Below are 16,763 nucleotides of genomic sequence, written 5' to 3'. Positions count from 1 at the left end.
AATCTGTATTACCTTACAGTAATTTGATTTATAAAGGTAAAAGTGAAAAAGACACCTCCTATTATCTTTTTGAAAAAAAACAAAGTATTCTTTTTTGAAAAAATAAATAATAATAGGTGATAACAATATAGTGGTAAGATCACAAACGTTATATTAATATATCGTGCAGAATAAAAAAGGACAAGGAATTTTAAGAAGTTAGAAGTGTCTGAGCCCAGGTTCGAACTGGGGACCTTTAGTGTGTGAGACTAACGTGATAACCAACTACAACACCCAGACAATGTTTTGATTCAGGATCAATATTATTTTAAATGTATTAATAATTAATTTACCTGAGATTGACCTGAATTCATCTCATCGGTTCAGATCGTGATTTGCTACAGGACTGAGCAAATTTGACTTGTGAGCTTTATTAACCTCAACTAGTAACTACACTTTCAGTTTGATTCCAATAAGTTGCTCGAGTCATAGGAAAAGTGCGTTTTATATTTGGTTTGCAAATGGTTGATAAGAAAAGTGCAGAAAATAGGCAGCGGTGGTGTTCAACTTGTTCTTGTTATTATATAAACTCTATTTTAGTTCAATATAGGTAGAGATTTCTTCTTACTTTGGTACTAATGATATATCCTCTCTCTCAATTTTTGAGATGGATACATCTTTATCTTCATTCTCGAAATTAAGCATCTCTCGACCTTCGAATGCTCATATAGATGAAACAAAAAAAATCTCTTTTTGCCTTTGTCGTTCCTCTCAATTGGGAATGACTTCATAGAGCTTCACCAATTTGCTCTAAAGTTGTTTGACATCTTCATAATCTCCAATTTGTCTCAAAATATTACTTGATAATAAATTGATCAATAATTTGGTCACTTTATAATTTACCTAGCATCTCTTGATTTTCTTCTCGCACCATTTACTCTTCTTGTGAATCTTTTCTTTGTTATTTGTTAGAGCTTGAAAACCTTTCATTAGAATAAATCATTGCTCTATCACTATAAAAAAAACACCTATATAGAAGCAGTTTCTTAAGATGATTTTAATACTGCTCTTGAAAATTGAACAATATAATTTGTTTGAGTTAAACCATTTCTATTGTCTTACCTTTTCAGAACGATTTTGCAACCGCTCTTATTGAATAACATTAACATCAATTTGAATAAATTACTAATGTAAATCATTCTTAATGATACAACTATTAAAAAATATCTTGAAATTGTAAATATTGGATAATTTTAACAGTAGTTTTATGTCAAACGCTTGCCACTATTCTTTTCTATTGCTTTAACTTGTTCTTCTATTGCTTTAACTTCTAAGAACAGTTATCAAACTGTTCCTATTGATCCTAAAATACTTCTATTTCTTATAAAAATATCCTAAAATATTTATTTATTTATTTGTTTATACAATAGAGTTATCTTAATCATATGACTATTGCTAACTCAAGATCTTTATTATCTTTATCTCTGACTAAAAATTAAATAAAAATATTTTTTTTTGAAAAACTTATTAAAAATAAGAAAAATAAATAAATTTTATTTTAATTTTTTATTTTTTTAATAAGAGTACTTATATAAAAAAATTACCATATATACATACAACGCATGCAAAGAAACACTAGTATTACTTTAAGTTAAATCATCTCATATTTATTTATAAAATCTTTTTTTTATTACATAAATATCTCTATCACTTCGACCACTTTCATTTTTCCTAATTTCCTCTCTTTAACATATCTCTAAAATTTTTTAATCAATTAATCAAACAATACCAATTATTTAATACTTAACATAGCTTTAAATATTTTGATATTTATATTATTGATAAATTATTTAATACTTAACATAGTTATAAATATTTCTATATTTCTATTATTTGTCTTTCATTCAAATTCAATTAATCAACTAAAAATTATAATAAAAATATTATTTATATGTGGGAATTTTTAATTGATTTTTCATATAAATTTTATATATTTTGTTGTCGCCTCAACTATTCATGTGATTTACATTCACACATTATCCACTATCCATTTCACATCGACTAACGGTATGAATTTATGTTGTTCCACAGCAGCTCTATGTCACAAGATGATGTCGCTATTAAGTCCCACTTGCGCCCGATCTATCTCCATCTACTCCTCTAAGCTTCGCAGATCTCGCGTTCTTTAGGTGAGAATCTCCTGCGTAATCCTTCACTCGATCGACCCTTCTCTAATTTCTGGCTTCGGATCCTCATTTGATTGTTCAAAAATCACTTCGAATTTGTGCAAGAATTTGTAGATCGACTGCTCGATTTTGCAACGATGTCTGGAAGAGGGAAGGGCGATAAGGTGTTGGGCAAGGGCAGAGCGCCACTACAAAATGCTCTGTGACAATATCCAAGGCATCACTAAGCTGTCGATTTGGCGTCTAGCTAGGAGGGGTTGCGTCAAGCGCATCAGTGGGCTCATCTATGAAGAGACTCACGGAGTCCTCAAGATCTTCCTTAAGAACGTGATCCATGATTTCGTGACCTACAAAGCACGCTCGGAGGAAGATCGTCAATGTCATGGACGTCGTCTATGCGTTGAAGAGGCAAGGAAGGACTCTATATGGTTTCGATGATTAATTAGGCATGCCTCTTCTCTATAAAGAAGAGTTGAATCAAATGTTATGAGAGCTGTGAGGGTAGGATGTTGTAATATGTTTTGAATATGATTATGTTTTTTTTCTCATATGAACAAATGCCTCTGATGGAATTCTCGGACATTTGTAAACTACTTTAAATCCATGACTAAAAAAACACATTTTTATATGTCTTGTTTTATGAATGACTTAATATAGTTTTATGTTCAGGATCAATTGAAAATAGCTCCAAATTTATAATTTCATCATCGATTTCACCAATGGTTTTAAAATGCTTCTAAAACCATTACTTTTGAGAAGCCAATATGCTTGGCATCAAGATTAATTCAAAATTATTTCTATATTTAATGACTTCAAGAGTGATTCACAATCATTCTTAAATTCCTAGTTTTAGAAGTGGTTTGCAACCACTTGAATATTCATGATTTGTAGAAGCAGTTGAAAACTATTTCGAAATCGCTCTTATATCCAAGGTATATTTGAGTGGTTTAAAATTGTTCTTATATTTAAAGGAGCGGTTTGAACTGCTTCTAAATTTATAGCTATAGAAACAGTTTGAAACCGTTATTATATGCACAACATGTAAGATTGATTTCAAACTGTACCTATAAAGAATAATAAGAGCGGTTTTCTAACTTGTATCAATGGTTGTGAAAACCACTTCTATAGGATATAGGAGCGGCAAAAAAAGGAGTGTTTTTGTAACCGGTGGTAAAAATGTAGAAGTGGTTGAAAGTCGCTCTTGAAAGTAAAAAACCCGCATCTATATGGGTGTTTTTTTTGTAGTGTATCTCCATCATTAAGAAATTTTCAATCCTTGATTTTCAAAGATCGAATCTTATCGATATGAATGATGGAGGCACTCTAGTATCATATCCGAGTCCATCTTGGAAATCCATCTTGGAGTTGAGCTTTCTTGATGATAATCTTTGACTTGTTGACTTTATTGCTTCAACTTTTTCTTCTTCCTCTAGCTTGTTGCCTTTTCCGACGATGAGTTCTGTGAAGAATGACCTCACTCTGATATCATTTGTTGGAACCAAGGGGAGTTAGGAGGGGAGAGGGGGGGTGAATAGCTCGCTTGCTTCGATGAAGATGATCTTGCAATGGAAAACTTCAAGCGAAGATTCTCCAATGCGGACACAAGGATTTACTTAGTATCGACTTCCTTGAAGTGACTAATCCAAGGATCTGACCATTTCTCACACATACACTATAAAAGACCTCCTTCTCGGAAATAATCCGGGGGCGAAAAAACCTCGTACAAGCTCACACACAATGAAATATAAGAAGAAGAGGATGAGAAGCCAATACAAATGAAATCTTACAATATTACAACAATGAAACCCTAGCTTACTCTCTTCTTGCTTGAAACCACCTCTTGATCAACTTGGAAATGCACCAGCACTTCACTCTAGGTCTCTAAGAACTTGCCATGTATGGTTGAGAAACTGTGAGCGTGAGAGTTCTGCTTTTAAATGTCCACGAAAACCATTTTCAAGGGTTCTGTGACGCCTCTCAATCAATTCAACTTTTTTCTAATCAATTGTCATATCATCCGACCATCCAACACCTATTAGAATGACTTTTTTTCGAATATAATCAATTAGTGATTCATCCCAATCAATTCAGAGAGTTTTAATCGATTACGCAACTCTCTGTTCGCTCACAAAAGGTCTTAATTGATTAACCTAATCGATTAAAAAGTCATGATCGATTGTCTCAATCGATTCCCTCTCCTCGTGATAAAACAATGCCAAATCGATTGACCAAATCAATTAGAAGTGGCTGAATCGATTGGCCAATCGATTCAGCTATTGTTTTCATGAATCTCCTAGCCCTAATCAATTGATCCAATCGATTAGGCTCGGCCCAATTGATTGACCAATCGATTCGGGCCCTTTCTGTGTTCTCGCAAGAACCTCCTAATCGATTACCTAATCGATTAGTTTAGGGTCAATAGATTGCCCAACCCTAACTTGTTAATCCAAGTCTAGGGTTTCCTTGCCCAATATTCAATCAACCGTGATCTGTTGGGACTTCTTTACCAAGTGTTCGATCAATCGTTTGACTCACTTCAACTTTTCTCCTAGTGCCAAGTGTCTGGTCCTCCATGACCCACTTGGATTTCCAAACACTAGGTGTCTGATCAACCTTTGACCCAACTAGATTTTTCTTCTCGTGCCAAGTGTCTGGTCTTCCATGACCTACTTGAAATTCCTATCACTAGGTGTTCGGTTAACCTTTGACCCACCTAGATTTTCCAGTATCTAGCTTAACTCACAAGGACTTTCCCACCTAGCTTCACCCGCTAGGGTTTCCTTATTGTCTAGCTTCACTCACTAAGACCTTCCAACTACCTGACTTCGTTCAACAGTACTTTCCAACTGTCTGGCTTCGCTCACCAGGATTTTCCAACTGTCTGCTTCACTCACCAGGACTTTCTTACGGTATGACTTCACTTATCAAGACTTTCCCACTATCCGACACCACTCACTAGGACTTTTCCACTGCCTAGCTTCACTCACTAAAACTTTCCAACTGTATGGCTTTACTTATTAGGACTTTCCTATTGGATCGTTAAGATGCTAGAAGGGGGGTGAATTGCGTTCGTCGTTTTTTCGAAAGTCATAAGAATATACTGTTGGAACAATCCTAATGGTCCGGTGTGATCATGCTTTGATGTTTGGACAAAGGATTTAAGTTAGGATTACCAGGACAAGAGCCAAGCGAAGCACACTTCAAAGCATACGCAAAGGATGACATTGAGACAAGCCATGGGCTTGAATGCATCTGAGGGACGAGAGCCAAAGGAAGAAGGCTTGAAGGCAAGAGCCGAGGGAAGAAACTTCAAGGCATATTCGAAGGATGGCATTGGGACGAGCTGCGGGCTTGGATGCATCCGAGGGGCGAGAGCTAAAGGAAGTAAGCTTGAAGGCAAGAGGTCAAAGTTGCGAAGAAGAGTCAAGTGAGTTGTGAGGGTCCGAGTGTCGAGAGAAATGTACTCAGGATGGGGAACCCTAGGTATAGGGTTGTACCAGTCGACTGGTACTGGGATCAGCAGACTGGTGGTGAGCATAGAGAGGTTCTGTGATCGAAATGGCTGGGATCAGTCGACTGGTCCATAGACCAGTTGATTGGTAGAGAGCCGTTGAGAGAGTCGTTAAGCTGGCACTAGTCGACTGGTGCAAGGATCAGTCGACTAGTAACGGTAAAACAGCAGGGCTATTTTCTTCCAAGCTCTATAAGAAGGAGCTTGGGATGGCCGGCCAAGGTGATGAAATTAGACTTGGTTAAAACCTAATTAATAGCACAAGAGTTCTCAAGTACTTGTGTAATCTAAGAGGTCTTGGTGAGTTTTGTGGTGAGATTTCTCCACCCACAAGGAGGCTTGAGATAGCTGGAGTTTACCGGGGGCTAATCCACAAACGGATAGGGATTGCCCATCTTACGGACAGCCGTAGAGTAGGAGCCCTAATCTCCGAACCACGTTACATCGACGTGTATTGGTTTGCATTTCTTCTTTGTCTTTAGCTTTCATATTTGTGTTTGTATTGTTGTATTTCCGCTTGCGCACTAACAAATACGTAAGAAGTGAATCATTAGGGGGCACCGTCTATTCAACCCTTTTCTAGCCGGCCACCAATCCTCCATCATATACAGTGGAAAAGAATCACAAAAATACAAACGCTAATACAAATAGTTTTACTTGGTTCGGAGCTTTCGACGACTCTTACTCCAAGGCCAGCACTCGTTGAGTATTTTCGTTCGGCAATCATTATCAGTTCGAATATTTGAGTATACAAACTATAAAATCCTTAATCCTCGATTTTCGAAGCAGCTTTTCAGGATCGTTGGAGTCTTCTCATAGCAGCGCGCAAAAACGAAAATTGTAGCAAATGTTGTATTGAAGTTGCTGATCAAAGCCTCCTTTTATAGCCCCATCCAGTCGCCTAGATCCCCTCCTGGGTGCTTGGACTATGCTGATGTGGCGAGCCCTCGTCAAAACTTCATCCTCAAAGTTTATCCACCTCCGGGGCCCGGACCCCCTCCGGACGCCTAGACTACTGACGTGGGCTAGCTAGTCGTTACGCTCCAACTCAGTGTGAAAATAAAATTTCCCTTGTACAGGCACCTAGAGCAACTCCAGGCGTCCGGACCGCCCGGGTGCCTGGGCAAGCACCTACCCAGGGTGTTCCACGTTGCAACTTACCCAGGCGCCTGGACCAACTTCGAGCACTCGAATCCCTTCCAGGTGCTCGAACCTTCTTTCCTACAACAAAGAGTTAGTTCAAGTAAACAAAAATTGTCTTGTCAAATAAATTTAGTACATTAAGAATATGATCATGACTTAAATTATATCTTACTAAGATCAAGATTTAGTTATACTATAATGCTCAATATCTCCTAATGTGAACTACTTTCATGTAAATAGATAAATCGTTAGATTAATTTAATTAGATGATTTATTTATTTTAATTTAAATAAATGATAACTAAATAAGTACAAAAATAAAAAAGAAGTTAACGAATTAAAAAGAAAAAAATAATAATAATAAATACTAAAAAGTTACGGAATTTAAAATATATAGGATGGCTGAGCCTTATCTACTTGATATTTAAATTATGTGAGACCGAGGACCTAGGGCAAAGATAAAGAAAAAAAAAAGGTAAGAGGAAATGAGGCAGGATTTTTTGGACCATTTTTTGTGATCCAGATGATGTATTATTTGTATTTATGGTCGGATCATGATTCGACCATAAATAGTTACGATCCCTTCTTGGATTCACCGCTCCCACCAGGTTATAATTTTTGTTCGGAGTGGACGGTCGGAGATCGCCCGGAGGATACCCTCGCTCGACGCCCAATAACCTGGCCACTTATCCACCACCGGAGGCCTTCGGGTGGACTTTGGCCGCCTGCTCCGAACAAAAACTATAATCTGGTGGGGACGATGAACCCAGGAAGAGATCGCAACCATTTGCGGTCAGATCACGATCATAATCCGGCCATAAATACGAATGACACATCCCCTGGACCACAAAAAAGTGATCCAGGAGATCTGTGCTCAGGGGAAATGGCAACCGCCGTGGTCATCCTCGCCAAAACATAATAAAAAAAACAAAAATAAAAATGTGAGGTTCTTGAAAGAGGAGTTCCGACCAAAGGCTTCCCGCTCATGCTCCTTATCTCCTTGTGCCAAGAATTAAGATTCAAGTGTTTTAAATGCAAGGCACTTTTTAAATTCTTCTTTGTTTCTCATTGATCTACACCATTCAAGTTACATTATGCATGTTTATAATATTATGCATGGAAAACCAATAGCTCAGGTATTTACCCACGATTTTTTCGGATCTTTTTTACATGATCTAACCAAACTCTTCCAGGTTCTTACAGCGGGTATGCTAAAAAGGATTAATTTTAAGCGATTGTGGAATTTAATGAATTTTCCTTTGATGATATATTTTAAGACTATGTTGCATGCATAGTTTAAAAGAAAGGGCATGGTATTATTTGCACCCTTCAAATTATATTATGCATGATCATAATGGTAGGCATGGTAAACCAATAGCTTGGCCTTTACTCATGTTTTTATGATTTTTACATGATTTGACCAAAGTCTACCAGGTTCTTGCATTGTTTATGATAAGAGGATTATTTAAATTGATTATGGAATTTTATGAAATTTGAATGATATATTTTAAGGCTAAGTAGCATGCATAGTTAAAACAAAAAAGCACGATATTATTATTTTTTTTTATCAAGAGGACAATTATGTTCAAGAATGTGGGCTGACTGGAATAAAATGATAATGGTAATGATTATGATTTAATGAAAATACTATAAAGGAAAAAGTTTTAAAGGGAGTTTGTTTATAGAAAAAGACCTCAGAGAAAGTTCAACATCATATTTTCATATGAGATCATTATCCAATGACGAAAGATGTTGACGCCCTGTCGTTAGGTATCATAATTTTACAACTGAAATTGATCAATCGACCATAATCATTTTTAACGAACGAACCTTACCTTAAAAGAATTATACGATATAAGATGATGATAAAAGCAATACGGTGATATAGTGTTGATTCTATAATGTATGGAGATGATAAATGATGATATGAATTTTTATGATTTACGTGTTCATAATTTTAAGCTAAATGTATTTTAGTAAGAGTATTTTAATGATGCACATGCTTATATACAGATTAATGGTGATTACTAGTTAGGACGTATTGATCCATTGGGCTCATTCCGTTTGAATAATTGCAAACGATAATAGTGATGAGATTGGAGGCTCTAATGATTGATTCGACTGGCCTACTGCAGTATCCGAGGACCTCGTTGCTTACCGTATTATGATAGGACAATATTTTATTTTATGATTTATGAGGGTTTTTGAAAAAAAAATAAAAATATACTTAAATATTATTCCTGAGTTTTTATGATATTAGACTAGTTTTCAAAAATTTTACTCGTACCGATATGACCACACTATAATTATGTGCCATTAGCATTTTGCTTGACCAAATCATACTTTAGTATATTTATATATCTTAACTTCTAGATTTTTTTTTCCTTTCACGTTGTGGTGCATATTCATTTAGTTAGATTATTCACTTTTAAAAAGTGGTTAATATGTTGTACTTGGATGTAAGTGATGCTTGATTGCATCACATGTCTGCATATGCAAATGCACTCAGAGATTAACTTAAAGTTTAATCGGTACATCTCAATTAAGTTAGCCTATTATATCAGTTTGAAGAATATGTTTAGGAATAAATCATATGTAATAATTAACAATCTCCTTATAAAAAAATAGTATTATTTAATTAAAATAAGAGTTAGGGTCGTTTCACGTAGTCTTAGCTTAGACTTTCTAAATGACACTAAGTTGGATCGTGCCTATAGTTCTATTGAGACTCGTCCTTATTGGATCTTTCTCCTTCAGTGACTTACCTTATTTACCATTTGCAGACTTTCTTGATGGCAGGTCCCTTGACCCACCAGAACTTTCTGTCAAATCTCAATCAATTTGGACTTCAGTTAGTTTCAAACCCAACTGGACTTTCTTCTGTCAAATCTCAACTAATCTGCACTTCCTGCCAGCTATCAACCTAGCTGGACTTCAGTCTGCTTCAGTCCTCTAGATCCATCAAGCTTTGCACATGTAGTAAAAAGGTTAATAAATAACACATCTAACTTAGCCTATTTGTCATACATGAAAACCTTATTATTAGTACAATCTACACCAACAATCTTCCCATTTTTGATATAATGACAACCTGGTTAAATTTAGAAAAAATAAATGCAAATAAGCATTAAACATGTAGTGCAAATTAAGTTTAAATTTAAGTGAGTTAATTTTTTTAACCTAACCCACTATCTTTCCCTTTGGTATACATAAAAAAAAATACATATAAGTATACCAAAATATGAAATATTTAAAGACATCGGTAAAATTTTTCAAAGTAGGTATAAACACTTGCAGGTTTATTATAGGAAGGAGTAAAATTTTACAAGGCATTTTCAAATAATTTTATTTATCTTAATTTAATTTTTAATTTAATTTAATTTGTATTTATGTTGATTTAATTTAGTTTAATTTGATTTAATTTATTTTCATTTAATATAATTTATTTTAATTTATTTATTTTTTAAAATTTATTTTAATTTTTAAAATTTAATTTAATTTTTAAATTTTAATTTAATTTATCTTTATTTAATTTTATTTATTTAATTTAATTTAATTTTTAAATTTTATTTATCCTTATTCATCTCATCCGATGTATATTTTTGATCAAAAGAATCCTACAATTTTATAAGATGAGTTAAGTTGAATTTCAGGGTTTAGTTTAACTTGTGTTAGATTCAAATTTAATTTTGGGTCCAACAAGCAAGTATTATTTGGATAAGTATCTAAGTTGCGGTTAGTCACTTGGACATTATTAGAGGAACCACGTGCTTCAAAATTTTCCAAATAATCTTGCCCACGGAAATTTTCCGGTTAGATCGTTAAGACACTAGAAGGGGATGAATTGCGTTTGTCGCTTGTTTGAAAGTCACAAGAATATGCAGTGGAAAAGAATCACGAAAATACAAACGCTAACACAAGTAGTTTTACTTGGTTGGGAGTCTTTGATGATTCCTACTCCAAGGTCCAAACTCATTGAGTATTTTGTTGAGCAATCACTATCAATTTGAATATTTGAGTTATAAAATTTGAGTACACGAACTGTAAAATAAAATGTTACTAACAAAAAGAAAGCATGAACAGAGTTCCTTAATCGTCGATTGTCGGAGTAACTTTTTAGGATCATCGGAGCCTTCTCGGAGCAGTGCGCAAGAATGAAAGTTGTAGCAAATGTTGTATTGAAGCTATTGGTCAAAGCCTCCTTTTATAGTCTCATCCGGGTGCCTGGATCTCCTTCCGGGTGCCTAGACTGTGCTGAGATGGTAAACCCTTGTCGAAACTTCTTCCTGAAAGTTTATCCACCTCCGGGTGCCTGGCCCGTTGACGTGGATCGACCAGTTATTACACTCTAACTCAGTGCGTGCGAAGATAAAATTTTCCTTATCCGGGCGCCCAGAATGTCCGAGTGCCTGGTCAAACACCCGCCCAAGGCGCTCCTTGTCACAACTTACTCGGGCACCCGAATTCCTTTCGGGCACCTGGACCTTCTTTCCTGCAACAAAGAGTTAGTCCAAGCAAACAAAAACGGTCCTACAAAACAAAGTTAGCACATTAAGAATATGATCAATTTATGACTTAGATTCTTTCTTTCCAAGACCAAGATCTAGTCATGGTCTCAGCTTAGACATCCCAAATGGCTCTAAGCTGGACTATGCTATAGTCTTACTAGGACTTGTTCTCACTAGATCTCTCTCCTCTAGTGACTTACCTCACTTACCATTTGTAGACTTTCTTGATGTCAGGTCCCTTGACCCACCAACACTTCCTACCAAATCTCAATCAATCTGGACTTCAGCTAGTTGTTAACTCAACTGGACTTCCTTCTGCCATATCTCAACTAATCTGGACTTCCTGTCAGCTATTAACCTAGCTAAATTTTAGCCTGATGTTTCGGTCTTCTAGACCCATCAATTTCTGCAAACTTGGTAAAAGGTTAAATAAACAACACATCTAACTTTAACTTATCTATTATACATCAAAACCAGGACTATCTAGCTTCACTCACCAGTACTTTACATCTGCCTAGTTTTATTTACCAAGACTTTCTTCACTATCCGGCTTCTCTCATCAAGACTTTTCACACCAAGTGTCTGCCTAGCTTTACTCTTAGTTAAGTATCTAGTCAACGTTGATCTACTTGACTACTCTCTCATTTTAAACTGGTCAACCTTTAACCAGAGGAGACTTGCACCAACATTCTCCCTAATAGATAATTATACATGTAATCTCCGTATATTGTCAAATATCAAAATTTAATCTTAAAACAAACTGATCAACTTTGATATAAAGATAATTGCACGAACATATGCCACATTAATATTATAAAATTTTATTGAAACATTTCTAATGGTTATGATTAGAATTATAAATGAATTTTTTTGGATCAAATTTATAAGATGTAGTCATGCACGTTATATTAATTTCAAGACAAAAGAGCTAATTTGAGATTTTACATCACCTTGATAAACTATAAACTTTAAACATCACCTTGATACTGGTTTAAACTTTTTTTATCAACTTTTTTAATTCTACAAAACTTTTATAAATTTTACATTGGAGATGCGGTTTGAATTTCAAACATGATACATTACCGTTCGAATTATTTATGGTACTCACTATCTAGCTAGGATCCATTGACACTTCTCGATTCATCATCTGGGGAGTTAAAAAATTTTGATAGGGCCACTGGAATTAATCAGGTAAGAACGGGAAATCTGTATTACATTATAGTAATTTGATTTATACTAGGTAAAAGTGAAAAAGAAACCTCTTATTATCTTTTTGAAAAAAAAGTATTCTTTTAAAAAAAAATAAATAATAATGGTTGATAACAATATAGTGGTAAGTTCACAATCGTTATATTAAGATACCGTGCAGAGTAAAAAGACGTAGGAATTCTAAAATTGACAAATGTCTGAGCCCAGGTTCGAACTGGGGACCTTTAGTGTGTGAGACTAACGTGATAACCAACTACACCACCCAGACAACGATTAGACTGAGGATCTAAAGAAATATAAAGATATATAGGATTTTAAATATATTAATAATTAAATTTACCTGAGATTGACCTGAATTCACCTCATCGGTTCAGATCGTGATTCACTGCAGTACTGAGCAAATTTGACTTGTGAGTTGGCTATTGACCTCAACTAGTAACTACACTTTCGGTTTGATTCCTATAAGTTGCTTGAATCATAGGAAAAGTGCGTTTTATATCTGATTTGCAAATGCTTGATGAGAAAAGTGCAGAAAATAGGCAGCGGTGGGTTCAACTTGTTCTGGTATTATATAAACTCTAGTTTAGTACTTTCTATATAAAGATCCCAGCGTCGCGCCTTCTTGATAACTTTCTCTGTCGTCGCTGATGGAGTTCCACCTCGACAACCCCTTCCAATTTTCCGGCGAATGCAGCGAGCAAATCATCATCGCCTCCCTCTTCTCCGCCGAGGATCTCCATGTCGCAGCCGTCTCCGTCCCCCATGCCCTCACCCTCCGCCGTGACACCGTCTCCCTGATACGCCAGGTCATATATATAATCTCCCGAATCGAGACCTCCTTTCTCTTCTCCATCTCCCTCGAGAGATTTGAGGTTTTATATTTCTTCGGTCGCAGTTGACGGAGACTCCGGGCGGCGTCGATCACTACGTGGCGTACCTCGCCGTCAACTACCTCGATCGGTTCATTTCGAAGCACGAAATCTTGGTAAATCGATCCCCTTTTCGATTTCCCTAAGTGGGGATCAATTTTGTTTCCAAATCCGATCTTTCGACCCTTTTTTTTCCTTCTCTGTTTCAGTCGTTTCTTCCATGGTCGCCGGCCTTCCTCTCCGCGACCTGCCTCTCCATCGCCGCCAAGATGCTCGACTTCCGCTTCTCCGTCGCCAAATTCCAGGTAGGCTTCTTTAGGGTTTAACTTGCCTCCGTTAAATCTGATCCACTGCGGATGAATCAGGAAATGCGGCCGATCGATTTCGATCCGGCGAACGTCGATCGGATGGAGTTCGTGTTAGTGGAGGCTCTTGATTGGCGATTGCGATCCATCACTGCCTTCGCGTTCCTCGGTTACTTTATCCGCTTCATTCAGTCGTATCCTATTGAGTTCCTCCGAGATATAAGGGATCGTGCCTCCAGGAAGCTCATCAGAGCGCAATACGGTATGGATCGATCGATCGCCACCGAGGTTTGGGAACATCAATCTTGTTCTACAATGTGTGCCATCTATGGTGGTTTTGCTTTTCTTTTGTAACAGAGATGGAGCCGGTTGGGTTCAAGGCGTCGGTGATGGCCGCTGCAGCGCTGCTCTCGGCCACCGTTGAGGTTTCGCCAGCAACATTCGCCGTCTTCGAGTCCGCCCTGCGTTCTTGCAAATTTCTAAATCGAGTAAGTTTCGTTTTGAACATTTTTGGAAAAGCATTTAATCAAAAAGAACCCTTGATAGTTATTATTTCACAACACAACGTCATAATATGTGTTGGAGACAAGTATCTCAAATCGATTTCACAAACTGATTTATCGATATTTTTTTCTTTTTTTTTTTGAAGGAGAAAATGAGAGCGTGCTTTGAGATGATGAAATGTGTTAAGCTGGAAGGCAGTGATCTGGCTTCCCCATCATCAGCCATGGGTGTTCAGAGATCGTATACACCGGTCGTTGTACAAGAATTTCGTGGAGAAAACAAAGAGACCGTCGGATGCTCATCTGATGGTAATGATTCGTAGACGCTCGGTTTGATCAGGAAAGAAAAGAGAGATAGAAACGGCGTTACCATTTTTCTCTAATCTCGAAGATTTTGAGATTAAATAAATTAGAATGACCATTCGAGAAAACATTGACAAATTTAAAGCAAATTTATGGAGATGGGTAAACTTGGGCAATATGTGATTCTTTTGTATTGCATTAATGCTACATTAACTAAGGGCGAAACCCATATCAACTACTGATCAAACTTAACAAAATATTGTTTAAAATTTATTTACAAATTAATTTTTGAATGAATACACTTTTTTTTTTATAGAAAAAACATACTGATACTTGTACCATGTCCCAATCTACTAAACTATCAACCTACTGTCAGGAATTTCTTCACACTTTTCATGTTCATTTGAACATTTTCTTGGGGTTCCAATTTCTAGATGATCTTATTAATTTAAGTTGAATGATAAGTGTTGAATCAACTTAAATGAATTTGATTCGATTGGAAATAATAACTAATAGATAAATTCAATTGACTATATAGAATTTGAGTTGGTTGAAATTAAACAAAACAATTGTATAAATGACTTTTTACCAAAAGAAACCATAACGTTTTTTTTATTTATTAAAACAAGCATCATAATTTTAAAACCATCAAAAAGAGTAAAAAAAAAAATATTATTCTCTTCCTACTCCTTCCGTCAATTTCCTAAATCTCTTTTCTCCAGATGTCATTTTCCAATGCATCCGTGCACATTTGTTTTATTTTAAATTTTAAATTAATAAAATGATTAGACTCATTCCCCTCTTTCTTATCTTGTGAAAATTCATGATCATCGTCCCCCACAGAAACCTAGGCTTTATGTGTCTCGACGTCCAGGGTTTTTGACGGAATCCACACAGTGTGTCCCTCTAAGGCAACACCAAGGCTTTCCAACGAAATCCACACATCTAAGGCGACAAACGTTAAGGGTCTCCAACTTAATCTAAAAAGAGGTCTCTCCATTCAAGTGTTTAGGAATTTGTTTGTCATAAATACTCTCTTTTCAAAATGAAGCAAGAAGTTGCGGTAACAAAGATAAGTATCATCAACTTGTTCACCTTAAAAACCCATAAGATATATCTAGAAATCATAGGATATAGGATCATCACGTTGGGCATGCTATGTTAAAATATCAAACCTAACATGGGCTTGATATGATCCCATATCAAGCCCAACGGATTATATCGTACACGTTGGGTCTGATATGAGATCATATCAGGTCCTCCAGAACAATGTGCATCTAGATTTGAAAAACATTCCATTAGTTTTAATTTTGCTGTTAATAAATCAAATTTATAAAAATTGTAGGTTGTAGTTGATTTTAACCAGAAACTACATTGAAACAGTATGTTAGGTCACTTTAATAATTTTTTTTATCATCTACAATTAAAGGAAGACACCATGGATCTGTTATTTTACATGATCAACATATAGCAATGATCAATAGTCCCTCTTTTATGTTTTCTTGGACATATAAGAAATCTATCATATCTATGGTATATTGGTTAATATATTTTAAAATTAGGATTTAACATATCAAACCTTTAGATTCTCAGGTACAACTCCCAGTTTTTAATTTAAGCATCAAATAGTTTTAGAAATTTAATGTTTTATGTTTTTCATTTTTGTATGCAAAAAAAATATCATACGATATAACTATTAATTTATGAATTTTTGGTGTACCTGTTGCATTTACACGAAGAGACGTATCTTTATTACTTGGTATTGCAGACCGAGGTGCTTCGGTTCCTGTGAATTCAAATCAAGCATCGGGTAACCTCTTTCTTACTCACTTCTCGAATAACAAACCCATAATCAGATCAAGAATTGAGGAATTGATGAAATTTTATTCCAATAGAGTTGAATCAAGATCATGCTATCAGTTCCTTATAAATTATAAATAGTAGCTCACGACTGAGATGGAAAGGAACAAACCATCAGAACAGTCGTAGTGTAATTAGGTATTACTTTATCTTGACTATATAATTACACTAGTACACTTAGAGTGTATTGAGTAGGATCATTAAGGCAGTTTCTTTTTATACTGACTAAATAAAAGAGCAAGACCTCGGTTATTATGGAAGTGTGTAATCCTAATATAATGATAAGCATATATATTTAATATTTATTTCTTTGACTTATCAAAGGGTGAGATTTAGTTTGATAAATCAAAGGTCCGATAAGTTGGGAAATGATATTATTTATAGTGTA

General features: G+C 35.6%; 2 protein-coding genes and 2 non-coding genes across 4 annotated transcripts; 2 read left to right on the top strand and 2 right to left on the bottom strand.

Annotated features, from left to right (window-relative positions):
* Positions 1 to 205: 205 nt before the first annotated feature.
* On the bottom strand, positions 206 to 279 carry TRNAV-CAC. Its single transcript has one exon. It is a non-coding gene; the product is annotated as a tRNA-Val (tRNA).
* Positions 280 to 12,729: 12,450 nt separating this feature from the next.
* Positions 12,730 to 12,803, bottom strand: TRNAV-CAC. The gene has a single exon. It is a non-coding gene; the product is annotated as a tRNA-Val (tRNA).
* Positions 12,804 to 13,182: 379 nt separating this feature from the next.
* On the top strand, positions 13,183 to 14,063 carry LOC121995145 (cyclin-D6-1-like). The gene is made up of 4 exons (XM_042548965.1): positions 13,183 to 13,341; positions 13,431 to 13,520; positions 13,614 to 13,709; positions 13,770 to 14,063. Exons 1-4 carry the CDS (start codon positions 13,183 to 13,185, stop codon positions 14,061 to 14,063), a joined length of 639 nt encoding a protein of 212 aa, XP_042404899.1.
* Positions 14,064 to 14,069: 6 nt separating this feature from the next.
* Positions 14,070 to 14,536, top strand: LOC121994576 (cyclin-D6-1-like). The gene is made up of 2 exons (XM_042548564.1): positions 14,070 to 14,197; positions 14,359 to 14,536. The coding sequence occupies exons 1-2, from the start codon at positions 14,099 to 14,101 to the stop codon at positions 14,533 to 14,535; spliced, it is 276 nt and encodes a 91-aa protein (XP_042404498.1). The 5' UTR covers positions 14,070 to 14,098; the 3' UTR covers position 14,536.
* Positions 14,537 to 16,763: the final 2,227 nt, after the last annotated feature.

This window comes from Zingiber officinale, chromosome 6A, assembly GCF_018446385.1.
Source record: "Zingiber officinale cultivar Zhangliang chromosome 6A, Zo_v1.1, whole genome shotgun sequence".
NCBI lineage: Eukaryota > Viridiplantae > Streptophyta > Magnoliopsida > Zingiberales > Zingiberaceae > Zingiber > Zingiber officinale.
Note: the sequence above shows the minus strand (reverse complement) of the source record. Positions and strands in the feature narration are given on the sequence as shown.

Excerpts from the sequence above, each read along its gene's own strand:
- LOC121995145 (XM_042548965.1), top strand. The coding sequence starts at position 13,183 with ATGGAGTTCCACCTCGACAACCCCTTCCAATTTTCCGGCGAATGCAGC. Across the intron at positions 13,342-13,430 it reads CCGTCTCCCTGATACGCCAG|TTGACGGAGACTCCGGGCGG; the intron begins GTCATATATATA and ends CTTCGGTCGCAG. Across the intron at positions 13,710-13,769 it reads TCTCCGTCGCCAAATTCCAG|GAAATGCGGCCGATCGATTT; the intron begins GTAGGCTTCTTT and ends CGGATGAATCAG.
- LOC121994576 (XM_042548564.1), top strand. The coding sequence starts at position 14,099 with ATGGCCGCTGCAGCGCTGCTCTCGGCCACCGTTGAGGTTTCGCCAGCA. Across the intron at positions 14,198-14,358 it reads CTTGCAAATTTCTAAATCGA|GAGAAAATGAGAGCGTGCTT; the intron begins GTAAGTTTCGTT and ends TTTTTTTTGAAG.